Source organism: Daucus carota, chromosome 3 (assembly GCF_001625215.2).
Source record: "Daucus carota subsp. sativus chromosome 3, DH1 v3.0, whole genome shotgun sequence".
Taxonomy (NCBI): domain Eukaryota; kingdom Viridiplantae; phylum Streptophyta; class Magnoliopsida; order Apiales; family Apiaceae; genus Daucus; species Daucus carota.
In genome coordinates this window covers 29086902-29102995 of record NC_030383.2, presented here as the reverse complement: position 1 = coordinate 29102995, position 16094 = coordinate 29086902, and the positions used below count along the sequence as shown (strand labels likewise).

Below are 16094 nucleotides of genomic sequence, written 5' to 3'. Positions count from 1 at the left end.
GCTAGTAAAGGTGGCACAAAGGCTGGAGTCAAGATTGCATGCAAGTATTAGATGTACACGGTTTAAATACTTGAATTAAGGTACGCTGCATGTGTGAAAATCAGAAAACCAAAATAGCTACAGCTGGTGATGAAATGGTAAGTCCAGGAAAGATGGTAGGCTGTTAGAAAAATACTACTGCAAGAGGGTGTGAAAGGAAGACAAAGGCAATGTGAAATCTGCATGTGTTATTAATTATGATAAATGAGAGTCAAGGAAACCTGGTATATGTACTGCTGCGTAGCTCCTCAAAATAGGGCTGGTCACAGGCTAATATTAATTATAAGCATATGTAAGCAGTGATGCATCTATTTCTATTTGTAGTCTATAAATAAGACTTCTATTTGTATTGTAAAAGGTACCGAGTGAGTGAAAATAGAAACCCAGCAGCAGAGAGAAATTGTAAGAGCTGAAGCTCTAGTTTTTTTAAAGAAAGGCTGTAGCCTTGTGTTGTAATAGAAAAAAGCTGTAGCTTTGTGTGTATTAAAAACAAAACCCAGTTGCTATTAAACAGTTGTGTGTTTAAACTATATAAAGTTTTTGGTTGTATTTTCATAAAGCCCATACACGTTTCCAACAGTAATTTGATGCTTCTGTGCCAAAATTTCCACTTGTGTTTAGCTTGGATATTATCGATTTCTATTCTAATTCGTACCTATAATGAATCAGGAGGATATAATTAGATACTTAACTAACTTGCATATAAAAATACTCCATGGTGATATCAGTTACTTAAGAGAAAAGTATCAACTTCAAATAAAAATTTTACTATTATTTGCTAAATTTGACTAGTGATAACGTACCTGGTCGTCGGTGACGTTCTTACTGAAATATAACATGTCTACAGGAGTCCACCCATCATTGTTTGTTGCATTTTTATCAATGCTGACACTTTTAATGAATTCAGGTACATAACAACCCTCACGGATAATTAGTATATGAAGAGGTGTATTTCCATGGATGTCTTTCTGATTCAATATATCGATATTTTCCACGGAGCTAGTTTCACAGAACCTCAATATATACTTTATCATTTGTTTGTTTTTTCCAGACGCCATAAAGTGCAGTATATTTTGACCATTAAAATTAACATCTGCGCTGACCGATTTTGACCCTATTACATGGCTGAACATATATAGTTGTACCGTAGAAAGATGTCCTTGTTCTACTGCCACAAAAAATGGTGGAGGTATGTTTTCTCTGGGCACAAACTGGTATCCTGCTACCTCGTCTTGCTTATCTAGCATCTCAAGGATTATTTCATCAAATCCGTAATAAGCGGCGTAATGAAGTGGTGTCCACCCTCTGTGGTCTTCCCATGTTACTAGATGGCGGTTACGGCGTAAAAGAACAAGTGCAGTGTCTGAAAAAGAAAACAACGATGAATTGCATATCTTATGTCCCTGATAATCCAACAGGTATTCAAGCACATTGCATATATACCTGCATCACGCCCTATAATAGCAGCATGCAAAGTGGTCTGACCCCAATGACCAATTTCATTTCTGGCTTCATAAGTTTCACAGACTAGTTTGACAATGTCTTTATACCTCTTTTCGGCCGCTATGTAAGCTAAAGACTTGAGATCACTGTTTTTATTTGAACGCTTGTGGTGATATTCCGGATCTTCCTTCAGTATCAGCTCCACCGCATCCTTGTTATTTCCCATCACTGCCAGTTGCAAGACATTGTGGCCATCCTGGTCAGTGATATAAAACAAGGCTTCAAAGCTGTTATATGGTGCATCCTCATGACAAGCTGAACGTTTGGCTGCTTTCCAAAGTTCCTTGGCAGTGGACAGATGCTTATATTTTTCTGCACATGATTACACAAACTAAAACTAAAACATCTATAACTATCATTTATATATATATATTGTATATGAATTATATTCATTTCCTAATTTGTAAAGAATATAACTTCTGTAAAATATGAATTTCAATATTCTAAAATTATATTTATTGTTTTATGATTTAAAGACAAAATCTCATCCTAATAAATGTAGCAATAAATGTAATTTATTGTATATTAGCACGAAGATTTACTTAATAATATGTATATGCGCTTTTGAATCTGTTTTAAAAAATTTAAGTACTATAACCTAATATTTTTGTTGTAATATCTCAATAAATAAAATACTATTGACTTGATTTTTGGTATATAACTACGACGAGTACTTAATTTACGATCCGTACAGTTGGATCGCCTAAAAAACAAATTTATTTTTTTATAAAAAAATAACCCTACGTCTATATTTATGAATAACATAATATTTTCGTTATAATATCTCAAAAAATAAAATCCTATTAACTTGATTTTTGGTATATAACTACGATGAGTACTTAATTTACGATCCGTACGGTTCGATCACCTAAAAAGCAAATTGATATTTCGGAAGTATAAAACCTAGGATAATTTCTAATAAAATCCAAACCCTGAACTCTGACATTCACTGCAATGCATGATTCGTAATAGAATATCATCTTTATAATTTTTTTTTATTTTTCTTCTTTTGCTATCATGATTAGTACCTTAAATTAGACCATAGCAAAAATATTCTACATTTTTTCTATTGTTTGAATAATTAATTTGAAATTAGTTAGTTGGTATTTATATTTTGTTATGGAAATAAAATAAATTTAAAAATCAAATATTAAGTGATGAATAATTTTTTATTAATTTATTAACTAACTAAAGCTAGTTTCAATGTTTTAATTTTTTTTTAATAGTTTACTTAGCTGAATAATTTTTTTTGTTTTTCTCACAGGTCAAAACCGACCGCAAGGGTTTTAAATTGGTCGAAAATGACAGAACGAAATGGTCGGTTTTCTGCACTTGAGTATGTGGTCGGAAATAAGTTAAATTTGGTCAGTTTTCTTTGTTAAAATTATGAGTTTGGTCGGAAATGTGTTGCATCTGGTCGGTTTTCTGTGTTAAAATTATGAGTTTGGTCAGAAATATCTTGAATGTGGTCGGTTTTCTGGATGTACAATGTTCTTCGTTTTTTTTTAATAGTTTACTTAGTCGAATAGAATTTATTGTTTTTCTAAGAAGTCAAAACCGACCGCCCGGGTTTTAATTCGGTCGGAAACGAAGCAGGTCATTTCCGACCGTCGTTGGTCGGAAATAAGCAGGGCTCCACCGCGTCCCCACTCAGCAAATCACAAGCCGACAACAAGTTAAAAGCTGACCAATTATTTTAAACCAGTGTAGGCGATCAGAAATGACCATAGGCGGTCGGAAATGTGGCGGTCGGTTTTAGCGACGTGGCGTCCATGTCAGCTGAAGAACGTTGGTGAGCGGGACCCACGCCCCTTATAACCGACCGATTTTGTGCGGTCGGTAATGGCGGTCGTAAATGACTATGTGGGTGTAGCCCAGTTTTGCTGCAATGTAGATGGGAGTTTCATAGTTACAGTTTTGAATATGTCTATCCCTCGGATCTGGCTCCACTATCAGCTTAACAATACCCATGTGATGATTGCTGACTGCTAGGTGCAAAGCAGTGCTCATCTTCTCATCAGCTCGCCTAATAAAATCTTCAACTGGATCATGTATATCATCATCACCAAGCGGAGAAGACAAAGCTCTGGCTGCATCAATCAGGAGCTCGACCACTTCAGTGTGTCCATGATCTGCGGCCAGGTGAAGCGCAGTTTGTTTAAACGTATCCAGCTTGACCAAAAAAAAAATATGTTCAAACATTTTCATAATGCTTCGCACGCGTTCTGGATGACCATACATGGATTCGACGTGAAGGATAGTTCTATCGTGTTGGCTGAGGTGATCAGCTTTCTTCTCTAATTCGGCTATGGCTTCGGCATCTCCAGCCAAGGCATCGGCATACAAAGTATCAAGATCCATAACAATATATGATTCTACTCGGGAAACGTAATGCAAGCAAACAATGCGGCAGCTATGCTAACTCGAGATACTTCTTTATGTAGTCATGTCTGTGAAGGTTTGCTACTCAAGTGGACAACACGGCAGGGCTACTAAAATAATATCAGATCCCCTTAATACGGTAGTCGCATTGTAACGTGCAAAATAGTTTTGGGAGGTTTGGGTGAGTTTAAAATAAGTACTTCTTAATTAAAGTAAAAAATTGAAATAGAAGTTGGAAGCAAGTTAAAAATGATTAAATTATTTGGAAAAGAAGTAGAAAAGAAAAGCTAGTATCGTAACTTCTAACAATTACTTCTGCTTTTTTTCTAAGAAAAGTAGCAATATTACCATGTCGGTATAGCAAATGATACATTCTTCTTGTTTTTTTTTTCTGCAAAATGCAAATGGAATATTGATCAGTTTCACCGTTTACTAGCAGAGACCCTCAACACCTTAGAGAGAGGATGTACATGAGGGCGGCGTCGAATAGGATGAAAATCTTAGCCCAACTTCTCGCAAGCAAGGTCCACTCAAATCGGAGCTCAAAATGACTTGCCAATGTAGCGCTAGCTAAAACCCACAATATAATGTTCCAACAATTAGAGAGGTCATGAGATATCGGCAGAATTTCATCCCTTTGCATGTATTGGTACTCTTCACCCTGCTTATTTTGCTGCTTCTTTTTGAGAAACCAACAAGACTCATATGTTAACCAGTACAGAAACGGCCTATAGCGTCGGTCAAAACATACTTTTAGCGTCGGTCAAGTGGCGTAGTATATGCAGGCGACACTAAAGGTATGGACCTGTTACATCGGTTGTTTAGGCGACGCTTAAAATAGTCATAAGCAATGATGTAGAACATCATTGCGATAACAGAAATAATATTGAGCGCAGTTGATGTGGCATTGAGTTTTGATACTCGGCGTGGATCATCATACATTGCTGCAATGAAGTAGAGAAATAAATAACAAGTTGAGAGCACCAAAGCTAAAGCATCTGATACCATAAATGCAATAAAAACGGTCTTTCTAAAAACTGCCAATCCTTGTTCCCGTTCTCCGCTTTAATGGTATCCTCCGGGCATTGTAAATCCTACCGTAAAAGTTAATGTGGCGGTGAGCGCGGTCCCGATTATCTGGATGTTGGTCCTGTGTCTATACATTTCTTGATCATCTGTCACCAGTTTAAGATCATCTTTCTTCCGTTTGATTATCTGGAATATGAGGCTTGTTCAAAAAGTTATCCATGTATTGTATGCTTTAGCTAGAAATAGACACTATCTTATTGTGTAACTACTTACTAAATAATTCAAATTTCAGCTATTTAAAGTATCAGAAAAATTATTAATTTCTTAAATATCCTCAGGTAGTATTAAAAAAATTAATCGTACATGTACATCATACTAACAAAAATGGTTCATCTCCATCATATAAAAATGATTATTTAGATACATAGTTAAAGCTAATGACAAATTATTTTCTTTAGAAAGTCTGCAATATCCATAAACCAATAAGAGTACAATCATTTTAGAAGCATAACAGAAGTCTCAGAAATAAAACAGCATAAAAAAAAACTAGACATCAAAATTGATTTTAGCAATTCATGCAAAAAGAAATTAGTCAGATTCTTTAGCAGGCTCTTCCTTTTTCTCTTCAGCAGGATCAGCACCAGAATCAGCAGTTGCAGCTGGAGCAGCAGCTACTACAAACTTACTAAGATCTGCAAGCACTCCTTCACTTTATCAGCCTGTGGGAATAAGTACTCTGTCTCGAGGGCAATTGCCAATATATTCTTCTAGGCATCCTTGTAAGCTCGACTGGAGTGATAATCTCAATAGTACCCTTATTAATCTTAGTTGGGATATTGAGGACCTGGAAGAAGGATGTCCGAGAGGGATCAAGGCCCGTCTTCCCTGGGAGCACAACAACATCGACAGGAGCAACCAAACCAACATGAGCAGGAGCTCCGACCTTGTACTAATTAGCAACCTCCTCACTCACTTCCTTCAAATCTCCCTTCGTAAAGATCAGCCCAACGTTTTCAACAAGTAGAGGGATGATATTAAGAATTGTAGTAGACGGATAAACTCTTATTGTCAGATTTCCCCAATATCAACTAGTTCATACGATATAATTTCTTGAAGGGCATCAATTCCATGTATTCACAGTAACTCTGCCAGAAGGATATTTATCGGCAAGATATCTTGTGCTCACACCAACTGAGCATCCAACTAGTGGCATCAAACAAATGCTTCAATGACTCTCGTAGGCTGCAGCTCTCATCTTCGCATCTACAAACATCAAAACATTAATCATGTATACACATTCATCACCATATATACAAGGTCATAATTAAACGATGTGTTGACTTATATGTATGAAAAACCTTTGTGTAGGTAGGCGTAGCAGATATCTAAATTCCTCTTAAGATGCTCATGATCTGCTTGAGCCTCTGAGCAAGTGTGGACAGTTCCCATGACAGCTGAAGTTTCTGCCCCGCCCATAAACTAGTGTGGATTACCTGCATAAAAGTATTTCATGTGAAAACCATGATTTTAAAACACGACACGAGCTCTTCAAGTACTATGTTACAAGATAATGCACATACCTTTAAAAACAGCAGCTCTGTCCTTGGGTTGAAAATGAATATGGCACCATTTATTGGTTTTGCAAATGCCTTAAACAACTAATTTTGAGATTAAACAACCAGCAGTATGAACAAGAGCAATCATCCAGCAAAGGCCATACAAAGAGGTCTAAATACACATGTGCACCCCACAGTGAGTGAGGGACTATGAATAAGAAACTCATATCTCTACGTTATCTAATAACAATCCAGCACAAGTGATATTAATCAACAACACACATACATAAACATTAACCATAAAAACAAATTGACCAACAGTCAACACACAAATTCCATAACATAAACAATCCACAGACATAATTCAAACCAATCCATAAATAGAAAAATCCAAACCAAGATCAAACGACCCATATCAATTTATTCTAACATTGAACCCAAACAATAGTTCAAAAGATAACAAAGCAAACAATCAGCCTAATGGCCGCCATTGTCATCCTCTGAGTCTTCTCCCCCATCCTCGCATCCACATGCACAGTTTGGTTGATTATCATTTAGAAGTTGTCGTCGGAGTGCATCATTTGTCTCCTGAAAAAGTTAAGAGGTTAGCTAAATGCAAGTATCAACTACATAAACAAGAAGCAACATATATAACTATACACTATCTAAGTTATCTTATTAGTACCTAGACTACATATATATACAAATCAAGACACATTGTACACTTGGTAGGAAAAAGTCGGCAGTGTCATAAAGATGTGAGAATTTTAATACCTTCAGTTTAGTGTTCTCATTCTTCAACCAATGGCCCATGACTTGATCAAGCACATCTGTTCCCAGCAGGTCAAATTGCACAAAGTCCTTGAAGGAGCTAAATTCAAATTAAAAAGAAAAAAGTATCGTCAAGAGAAATTAATCATGGAAACAAGAGAAATTACATATGGAAACAAAATAATTAGCCTAAATTTTGATTTAAGGCAGTCTGCACCTGTCTCTCCAAATTTCATCTCGAAATTTCTGTCTTTTAGCTCGAAGCCTGTCGTTTTCAGCTCGGAGAGCAGCTATTTGGGCTTGGAGAGCAACATTTTCTGCTTGGATAGCAGCGGTTTCCTCCTGAAAAAGTTGAGAGGTTAATTAATTAAATGCAAAGTATCAAATACCTAAACAAAGAATAAGCAGCATAACTCCTAAATCATTCCTTCAACGATAACATAAGATGTGGCTTTAGTGAGTTAATACATTGGAAAAGATGAGAACTCCGATGTTATTCTTTGTACTTAACTCTTTATTCACATTTTATATTTATTTTATAAAAGTGAGAGAGAAAAGTTAACTAAGAGAGAGGGAAGATTGGAGGGGATTTTATAATATATTCATAGATAAAAACTTAAGAATTATTAAATGCTCGTTAAATTTTTAAAGAGTTTTTAAGAGCCTATCAGAGCACTAATTCTTGACTTGCTCCATAAATTTAGAGCTAAGAGGTTGTTTAAAGAACTCATTGGAGATGATCTAAGTTATCTTTGTTTACGTTTATTATTTGCACGCATTTTGCGACTCTTATAATGTATAGTTGATCCATAACGTTGTTTTTAATTAATTTTTTTCTAATAAAAGTTTAAAGCCAAACTTTTATTGAGGAAAAAAAATTAAAAAAATATTATGAAACTCTACTTTATAGTAGGAGTCTCAATATACGTGTTAAAAAGTAACGCACAAAGAGAGTAGAAATCAAGACACATGGTAGATTGTACACATGGTAGGAAAAATTCGGTAAAATCGTAAAAATATGAAAATTTTAACACCTCATCATCGTTCACCCAACCCTCGACTTGAGTAAGCTCATCTATTTCCGAAAGGTCAAACTGCTCAGAGTAGCTAATTAAATTGAAAGACAAAAAAAAAAAGTATCGTCAAAAGAATAGTCAATACAAATAATCAATCTAAATTTTGATTAAGGTTAATAAAACTGGTTTGTAGAGATCAAAACATGACAATATATAAATAATGCATGACTTTCATTTGTTTGGTAAGCGACCAATCAATCTTACGCTTCTGATGCATCAATTTGTTTCTCATTGTTGCTACCAGTAGCAGCAATTCCGCTTCGGCCACCATCAGCAGCAACGGCAGCCATATGGTTATTCCCACCTCCGTTCTGGTCAATTTTGCCGACTCCGCTTAGGCCAGCCTGCTGTCCTTTCACAGAGTTGTTGTTTCGCTCCATTTCTGTAGATACATTAAGATGACATTAGTTACATGGTGTGTCATTTATGTAACTATGTTAGTATACATTTTATATATACATATGTGTATATATAAGTTTGTATAAAAGAAAGAACAAAATGACTAGTAAAGAATTATGATTTTGTTCATATGGAGGAAGTTTCAGATTTCGTTGGAATTTATGAACCCGTAATATTTGATGAAATAGATAGTATTTATGTTATATATTATTTTAAAAAGATTGTGATATCTTATAATATATATTTTATATATTTGTATATTAAAAGTAAAACTATACTTGTTGGAAAATTTCTCAAAATAATTTATTTAATATTATACTACTGATAACAAAAGTATCTTACTTTTAAAACAAATCCACTTCTTATTATCGTATAATATATATATATATATAGGCGCGTATATTCATATGTTATTGATATATATTATTTTGAAAAATAGAATTTTTTTTATACATTATATATTAAAAAGTAAAAATACTGTTTGTTAGATATTTCTTAAAATATTATATTTATAAATATATTATTGATGATTTCAAAAATACTATCTTATAAAATAAGTCAATATTTAATTACACCAGCATCTAAACTATATTAATTAATTAATTAAGATAGAAAAAATAAGTTGTTTATATTAAGATATTGTATAGGTAATTTTCTTTTAATAATTTTTTAAATACTAAATGTCGGTACATTTGAAAGAATTATAACCATTATTGACTTTCAAATATTTGTTAATAACAAAATTGTAAATTATATACACAAGATTATTTATTCATATATCTATTATTATCTTTGTAAAAATTAATAACTACGTAACAAGTCTTAGCAATAATAAAAAGCAATCATGTATACTCACATCTGTCATTTATACATGATGAAAAAATTGCAAATAATTATTTTCTAACGAAGAGGAAAAACTCATAAAAAATCATTTTTCATTTATTATACATACAAGGTGATTCACAAATAATAAATTATTGGGAAAAATATTATGATAAATTATATAAATATCATCTTGTGATCCACAAATAAATTCCATTTCTAATTAAGATAAATTGTTTTTCTATTTATACAAAAAATTGAAAAAAAACCATAAATTCTTTCACAAACATACAAACCAGCAAAAGAAAAGAACAAGAGTCTCTTTCCTTTAAAATCAAAATAATTTATATTTTATCATAAAATTCAACAATATATATATATATATATATATATATATATATATAATGAATACGATAAAAATTTATACCTTAAAAGGATGAAATAAAATAAAATTGTGAATGAAAAGTATAGGGTGTGAGAGATAGAGTATATATTGTGAGAGATAGATGAGAGACAGATCGATGAGGAATACAATGAGGGACGAGTCCTATTTATAGGAGCATAGGAACATTCGGGAAGGGGGGATTGACAATATATTTATTTATATTATTTATTGTATATCTGTTAACCGATATTTTTCAATAAATAGGATACGATATTGATATCGTATCTGCATGATTTGTGATATTTTGTATATCCTTTTGATGGACACCAAGATGACACATGTGCTTACATCATTTTCTAGCATCTCATATTTTGTAATTGTAATTGTCATCGGGTAGTTGATTTCCAATTAAGCCCAAACATTTATTTAATAGACAAAAACTAGCCCATTAAATAATAATTTCACTTAGATGCAGATGGAATGTTGAAAAGTTATCTTGTCTCTCAACTCAATTTTTTTAAAAAAAAATTAGACAAGTCAACAAATGTATTTAATTAAATTGAGTTATGTGTGTATGTGACAACATTTAAAAAATTATTTTGAAAAGAGAAATGAGATAAAAATTTTGTAACAAAATTTTACAGAAAAGATATGTAAAAAGACACGAAGTAATAAGATAAGACCTACATTCTCTGGAGCTAATATCTACTTGTGCATGAATAACAAGAACTTGTAAAGGTCCTAAAGGAACATATCATTATACAGACTAGACAACTAAAAATCTATTAGAAGTGAGTCTTCGAACTACAAGAGCTGATGGTCCAGCCAGAATAGTTATCCGGTTTAAATTATGCAGAGATTGAATTACTACTCTCAAATGCATTGTAATAGCATACAATTGGATGATTGGACATACCACATAAGCAATGAAACAATGTCAAATGATTGGGAGGAAAATTTTGTGTCTTCCCTGGAATAAATCAGCGCCCTGAGAACTTTCATGTTATCAATGTGAGTGACATCAAACAAATGCTTCAATGACTCATCGGCTGCAGCTCTCATCTTCTCATCTACAAACATCAAAACATTAATCATGTATACAGATTCATCACCATATATACAAGGTCATAATTAAACGATGTGCTGACTTATATGTATAAAAAACCTTTGTGTAGGTAGTAGATATCTAAATTCCTCTTAAGATGTTCATGATCTGCTTGAGCCTCTGAGCAAGTGTGGACAGTTCCCATGACAGCTGAAGTTTCTGCCCCGCCCATACACTACTGTGTTTTATGAAATTAGACACCTAGAGGGGGGGTGAATAGGTGTTATGGCTAATATACCCGATTTTTATAAGTTACCGAATAATTAATCTGTCAATGACAGCCTGCTGTTAATTTTCAGAGTAAACTGTTAGCCTGCTAATAAGATAAATGCAATGCAGATAATGTAAAGCAGTATGCTAGCAACACCAAGAATTTTAGCCAGGTTCGACCCCTAACCCTAATGGTCTACGTCCTGGTCCCCTACCAACTGGTAAGAGATTATATTATTAATCAATAATATCGACGATTACAAGATTCAATAATATAACTCCCTTTCTCCCTTGTTCCTGTTATCAGCCTGCTGAAACCCCTGAACCACGAACCAAAAGCTCTCCAAGACCTATACTTCCCAAGTATACTCTTCTAGCTAACTAGTCCCCTTGTTCCCTTGTTTCACAAGCTCGATACACAGCAACAAAACATTACACCTTGAACAATACAATGAATAAGTGTAATACAACCGAAACTATGAACTCTCAATATAGATATATATGCAAATATAAGTACTAGAGCTCAATAAAAGATTTAGCAATGTAAAGAGTTGTATTTCAGAAAGCTTGGTGTGTTCTCCTTGTTCTCTACCGAAAATGAAAGCACACACAAATTTATATACATCATACCAACGGTCACAATCCAACAAATTTCCAACGATCTTGGTAACAACCTCACGTTTAAATTTGAATTGAATGATGAACGTTTGGATGACATAATACTGAGTAAAAGATAGAATACGTTTGAAATCATCTCAGTAAGTCATTTAAACAAAAACCCGTTTGAAACAAAATAGGAGTTTGTTAAAGATAAGATTCTTTTGAGATAAAATCTCCTATTTGTTAGGAAAACGTTTTTGAATGAAAACTCTTTATAAAACTGAGCTCTAATATTTATATCAGATATATATAAATATTAGAATCCTTACAAAGTCGTTTCCTATTAAATCTCCATGAAAATATACTTTGATCTTTATCCGATTGTTTCTCTGTTCACGCTGTAAGCCTGCTGATAGCTTGTAAATATCCCTGTAAGCTTGCTGTCAGCTATAATCATGCTAACATCCTGAAACACTGTTAGTCCGCATAAACAACCTTTGATAGCATGCTAACACATATCAGTTTCATGTTATTAGCTTGCTGTTAGTGTCATCATCAAAACCTTGAGAGTATCAATCTCCCCCTTTTTGATGATTACACTATATTAGGAAAAGTAATAAACTCCCCCTAAATATAGCAATCTAATATCACTAAACTTTCACAATTATCACAGAGAATAAAATCTAACAAATATATCTATTTCACAGATATGCAAAATTTAACTAGCACAGATACAATTAATCAAAGAAAATTGCATAGATAATTCAAATAATCCTAACCAGGATAAACCACCTGGTATCCAAAATATTATCCAAACACAAACCAAACCAAGTTAACTCAGGATAAACCACCTGAGACCAGCAAATTTAAATCCAAACAACACAAACCAACTTAGTCTTTAAAGCAAATTAAACTTAGGGCCAATGTACTTAAGCAGATCAAACAAACTTAAGTAAAAGTTATTAATTTCCTAATTTCCTCCCCCTTAATCATTAAAAAGGTGAGAAAATCAAGTTCCAGCCTTGTCTTGTGCATCCTTCTCCAGTCCATACTTCTTGGCAAGCTCTGTCGCAATCACATTCCGAGCTAGCATTTCTTCCCCTGCAGCAGCATACTTGGAGTCCGTTCCAGCAGCCTCCTTCAAAGCATCCATAGCTGTTCTCGGCCGTGGGCTATTAGTAGCATCATCCTCTGAAGTGAAAGTAGCCTTCACATCAGATGAACCACCAGACCCATACATCCGCTTGCAGAGTTCATAAGCAAAGCTCCCAGAACTGCATTTCTCTGAAGCAGTTGAAGTTCTGGCCCCAAACATCATGTCCTTCCAGAAAGCAAACTGAGTATTCAAGTTCGCCCTTGTCTTCTTCCTCATTGCGACCCGTAAACCGATAGTTGCTATTGTGATTACGAAAGCTTTTCTGAGAAAATGGTTTAAAACCCTAGCGTCTCGGGGAGGGTTGTATATGTAGTTGAAGAGGCGTGGAGTGAGTAGATATTTCAAAACTCTTTTAACAATTATCAGGGGAGTAGTTTTAGGAATAAAATTAAACGAAGTGATATTCCTAAAATAATTCATGTTAATCTATTACAAACCGAATGAGTTAAAAGATGTTAACACTACTTATCTCTTAGCACATATATATATCCATTTGAACTAATTTGAATTTGAAACCTTATCATAAATTACACAGATAAGCACATAATCACGTATCAAAATTCAACAGAAAATTTCAACTTTCTAAGCATACAACGGCAATATCATTTAAGAGCACAGATTTCAAATTAACACTTAAACTGACCGGCATGCAAAATAAACAAATATTATGTAAAATGCTAGGAGTAAGCTGATAGTACCCGGACCATGCTTAAGAGCCTGCTGACTGCACATCACACATACCCAATTCCCTTCTCAGCACGACATATCGTTCTTCAGGAAGAGGCTTTGTGAAGATGTCAGCTAGCTGATCTGCTGTAGCCACAAAAATAAGCTTGACAGCACCCTTTGCAACATTGTCTCTCAGAAAATGATGTCTAACATCAATATGCTTTGTCCTTGAATGATTGACTGGATTTTCTGAAATGTTGATTGTACTTGTGTTGTCACAAAAGATAGGAGTTTGCTTGCATTTGATTCCAAAGTCCTTCAATTGTTGTCTCATCCATAGCATTTGAGAGCAACAGCTACCAGCTGCTAAATACTCCCCCTCAGCCGTAGATAGAGCAACTGAAGTTTGCTTCTTGCTTAACCAAGAAACTAAGCTTTGACCCAAAAATGCACAAACACCACTTGTACTTTTTCTATCAGTTTGACTACCTGCATAATCTGCATCACTATACCCAACAAGATCAAAAGCATTTGTGATAGGATAGAATAAGCCCAAAGTAATGGTTCCACTTAAATATTTAAATATTCTTTTAACAGCTTGTAAGTGAGAATCCTTTGGTTTTGCTTGAAATCTAGCACAAACACAAACACTATACATAATATCAGGTCTAGAGGCTGTAAGATAAAGTAAACTACCAATCATACCTCTATACATTCGAATATCAACATCTTTACCATTTTCATCTGCTGTCAGCTTGCTGACAACGCTCATTGGTGTTGATTTCGCCTTGATATTCTCATATCCAAATCTTTTGAGTAGATTCTTGATATACTTGGATTGATGCACATAAATTCCTTCTGGAGTTTGCTTAATTTGGAGCCCCAAGAAATAATTGAGCTCTCCCATCATGCTCATGTCAAACTCACTATGCATGCACTTTGAAAACCACTTACACAAAGAATCATTAGTAGATCCAAATATAATATCATCTACATATATTTGAACAACTAATATATCTTGACCTTTAAAGATAGTAAACAAGGTAGGATCAATTTTACCTCTAATGAAACCATTTTTGATCAAAAATTCACTTAACCTTTCATACCATGATCGAGGTGCTTGCCTTAATCCATATAGTGCCTTCTTCAGCTTGTAGACACGGTTGGGATATTTTTCATCCTCGAATCCTGGTGGTTGCTTGACATAGACTTCTTCCTTGAGATATCCATTTAAGAATGCACTTTTGACGTCCATTTGATGTAGCTTGAACTTCTTGTAGCATGCAAATGATAACAGCATCCTAATAGATTCCAATCTTGCAACCGGAGCATAAGTTTGATCAAAATCAATTCCTTCTTGCTGATTGTATCCTTGTGCAACAAGTCTAGCTTTATTCCGAGTGATAGTACCAAATTCATCAACTTTATTCTTGAACACCCATTTGGTTCCAACAATTGAAGCATCCTCTGGTGGATCTACAAGTTCCCAAACATCACATCTTTCGAATTGGTTGAGTTCTTCTTGCATTGCCATGATCCAATTTTCATCTTGTAAAGCTTCTTGAACATTCTTTGGTTCCTCTTGAGCTATGAAGGCAGCATAAGCACAAATGTTGGCTTGAGCTTTCCTTGTCTTGATTCCAGCTGATTTATCTCCAATGATCAACTGAGGAGGATGATTCTTCACTGTTCTAGTTGACTTTGGTAGATTATGTTGAGCTATGACCTCTTCATTCCTTGTAGTCTGCCTAGGAGGAGTCTGATCAACAACATGTTGGCTTGCTGATGAAGTTTGACCTCTGGATTCATCCAATGTGAGCTTAGACATCTTATCCAAAGTTTCTTCAAGAGATGGAGTGGATTCAGTAGCTTTATTGCCTTCTGAAGTTGTGGCAGTTGACTTGTCAGCTTGCTGATTTCCAGTTTCCTTCACTGTCAGCTTGCTGCTAGTACCTGTACCTGCACATTCTTCCTCATCCCTTGCAAGATCATCAGTAGACTCTTGAAATGAAACATCAATAGACTCTTCAACAGTATGTTTAGCAAGATTATACACTCTATAAGCACGACTTGTTAAAGAATAGCCCAAAAATATAGCTTCATAAGATTTAGAGTCGAATTTACCATCCCTATCAATGGTTTTGAGTACGAAGCATTTAGATCCAAAAACCTTGAAATAGCTGATGTTAGGCTTCTTTTTCCTTATCAATTCATAAGGAGTCTTGTTGAGAATTGGCCTGATAAGCACTCTGTTAAGAACATAGCATGCTGTGTTGACAGCTTCTGCCCAAAAACTTCTTGGCAGCTTGCTCTCCTGCAGCAATGTCCTAGCTGTTTCTTGTAAGGACCTGTTCTTACGCTCTACAACTCCATTTTGCTGAGGTGTACGAGG

At 34.5% G+C, this 16094-nt stretch overlaps 2 protein-coding genes across 2 annotated transcripts; both read right to left on the bottom strand.

The window, feature by feature from the left end:
* Nucleotides 1-827: 827 nt before the first annotated feature.
* LOC135151461 (uncharacterized) lies at nucleotides 828-3903 on the bottom strand. The gene is made up of 3 exons (XM_064089915.1): nucleotides 3366-3903; nucleotides 1483-1854; nucleotides 828-1402 (listed from the first exon to the last, which is right to left on the bottom strand). Exons 1-3 carry the CDS (start codon nucleotides 3901-3903, stop codon nucleotides 828-830), a joined length of 1485 nt encoding a protein of 494 aa, XP_063945985.1.
* A 2916-nt stretch (nucleotides 3904-6819) lies between these two features.
* On the bottom strand, nucleotides 6820-8704 carry LOC135151681 (uncharacterized). Its single transcript, XM_064090733.1, has 5 exons — nucleotides 8561-8704; nucleotides 8315-8387; nucleotides 7498-7622; nucleotides 7284-7380; nucleotides 6820-7097 (listed from the first exon to the last, which is right to left on the bottom strand). The coding sequence occupies exons 1-5, from the start codon at nucleotides 8644-8646 to the stop codon at nucleotides 6987-6989; spliced, it is 492 nt and encodes a 163-aa protein (XP_063946803.1). The 5' UTR covers nucleotides 8647-8704; the 3' UTR covers nucleotides 6820-6986.
* Nucleotides 8705-16094: the final 7390 nt, after the last annotated feature.

Coding starts and splice junctions, on each gene's coding strand:
- LOC135151461 (XM_064089915.1), bottom strand. CDS start 3,903: ATGGATCTTGATACTTTGTATGCCGATGCCTTGGCTGGAGATGCCGAA. Junction 1,855..3,365: donor TTACCGACCGCACAAAATCG/GTCGGTTATAAG, acceptor AATCATGTGCAG/AAAAATATAAGCATCTGTCC. Junction 1,403..1,482: donor TATTATAGGGCGTGATGCAG/GTATATATGCAA, acceptor TTTCTTTTTCAG/ACACTGCACTTGTTCTTTTA.
- LOC135151681 (XM_064090733.1), bottom strand. CDS start 8,646: ATGGCTGCCGTTGCTGCTGATGGTGGCCGAAGCGGAATTGCTGCTACT. Junction 7,623..8,314: donor GTTGGGTGAACGATGATGAG/GTGTTAAAATTT, acceptor CAACTTTTTCAG/GAGGAAACCGCTGCTATCCA. Junction 7,098..7,283: donor ATGAGAACACTAAACTGAAG/GTATTAAAATTC, acceptor TAACTTTTTCAG/GAGACAAATGATGCACTCCG.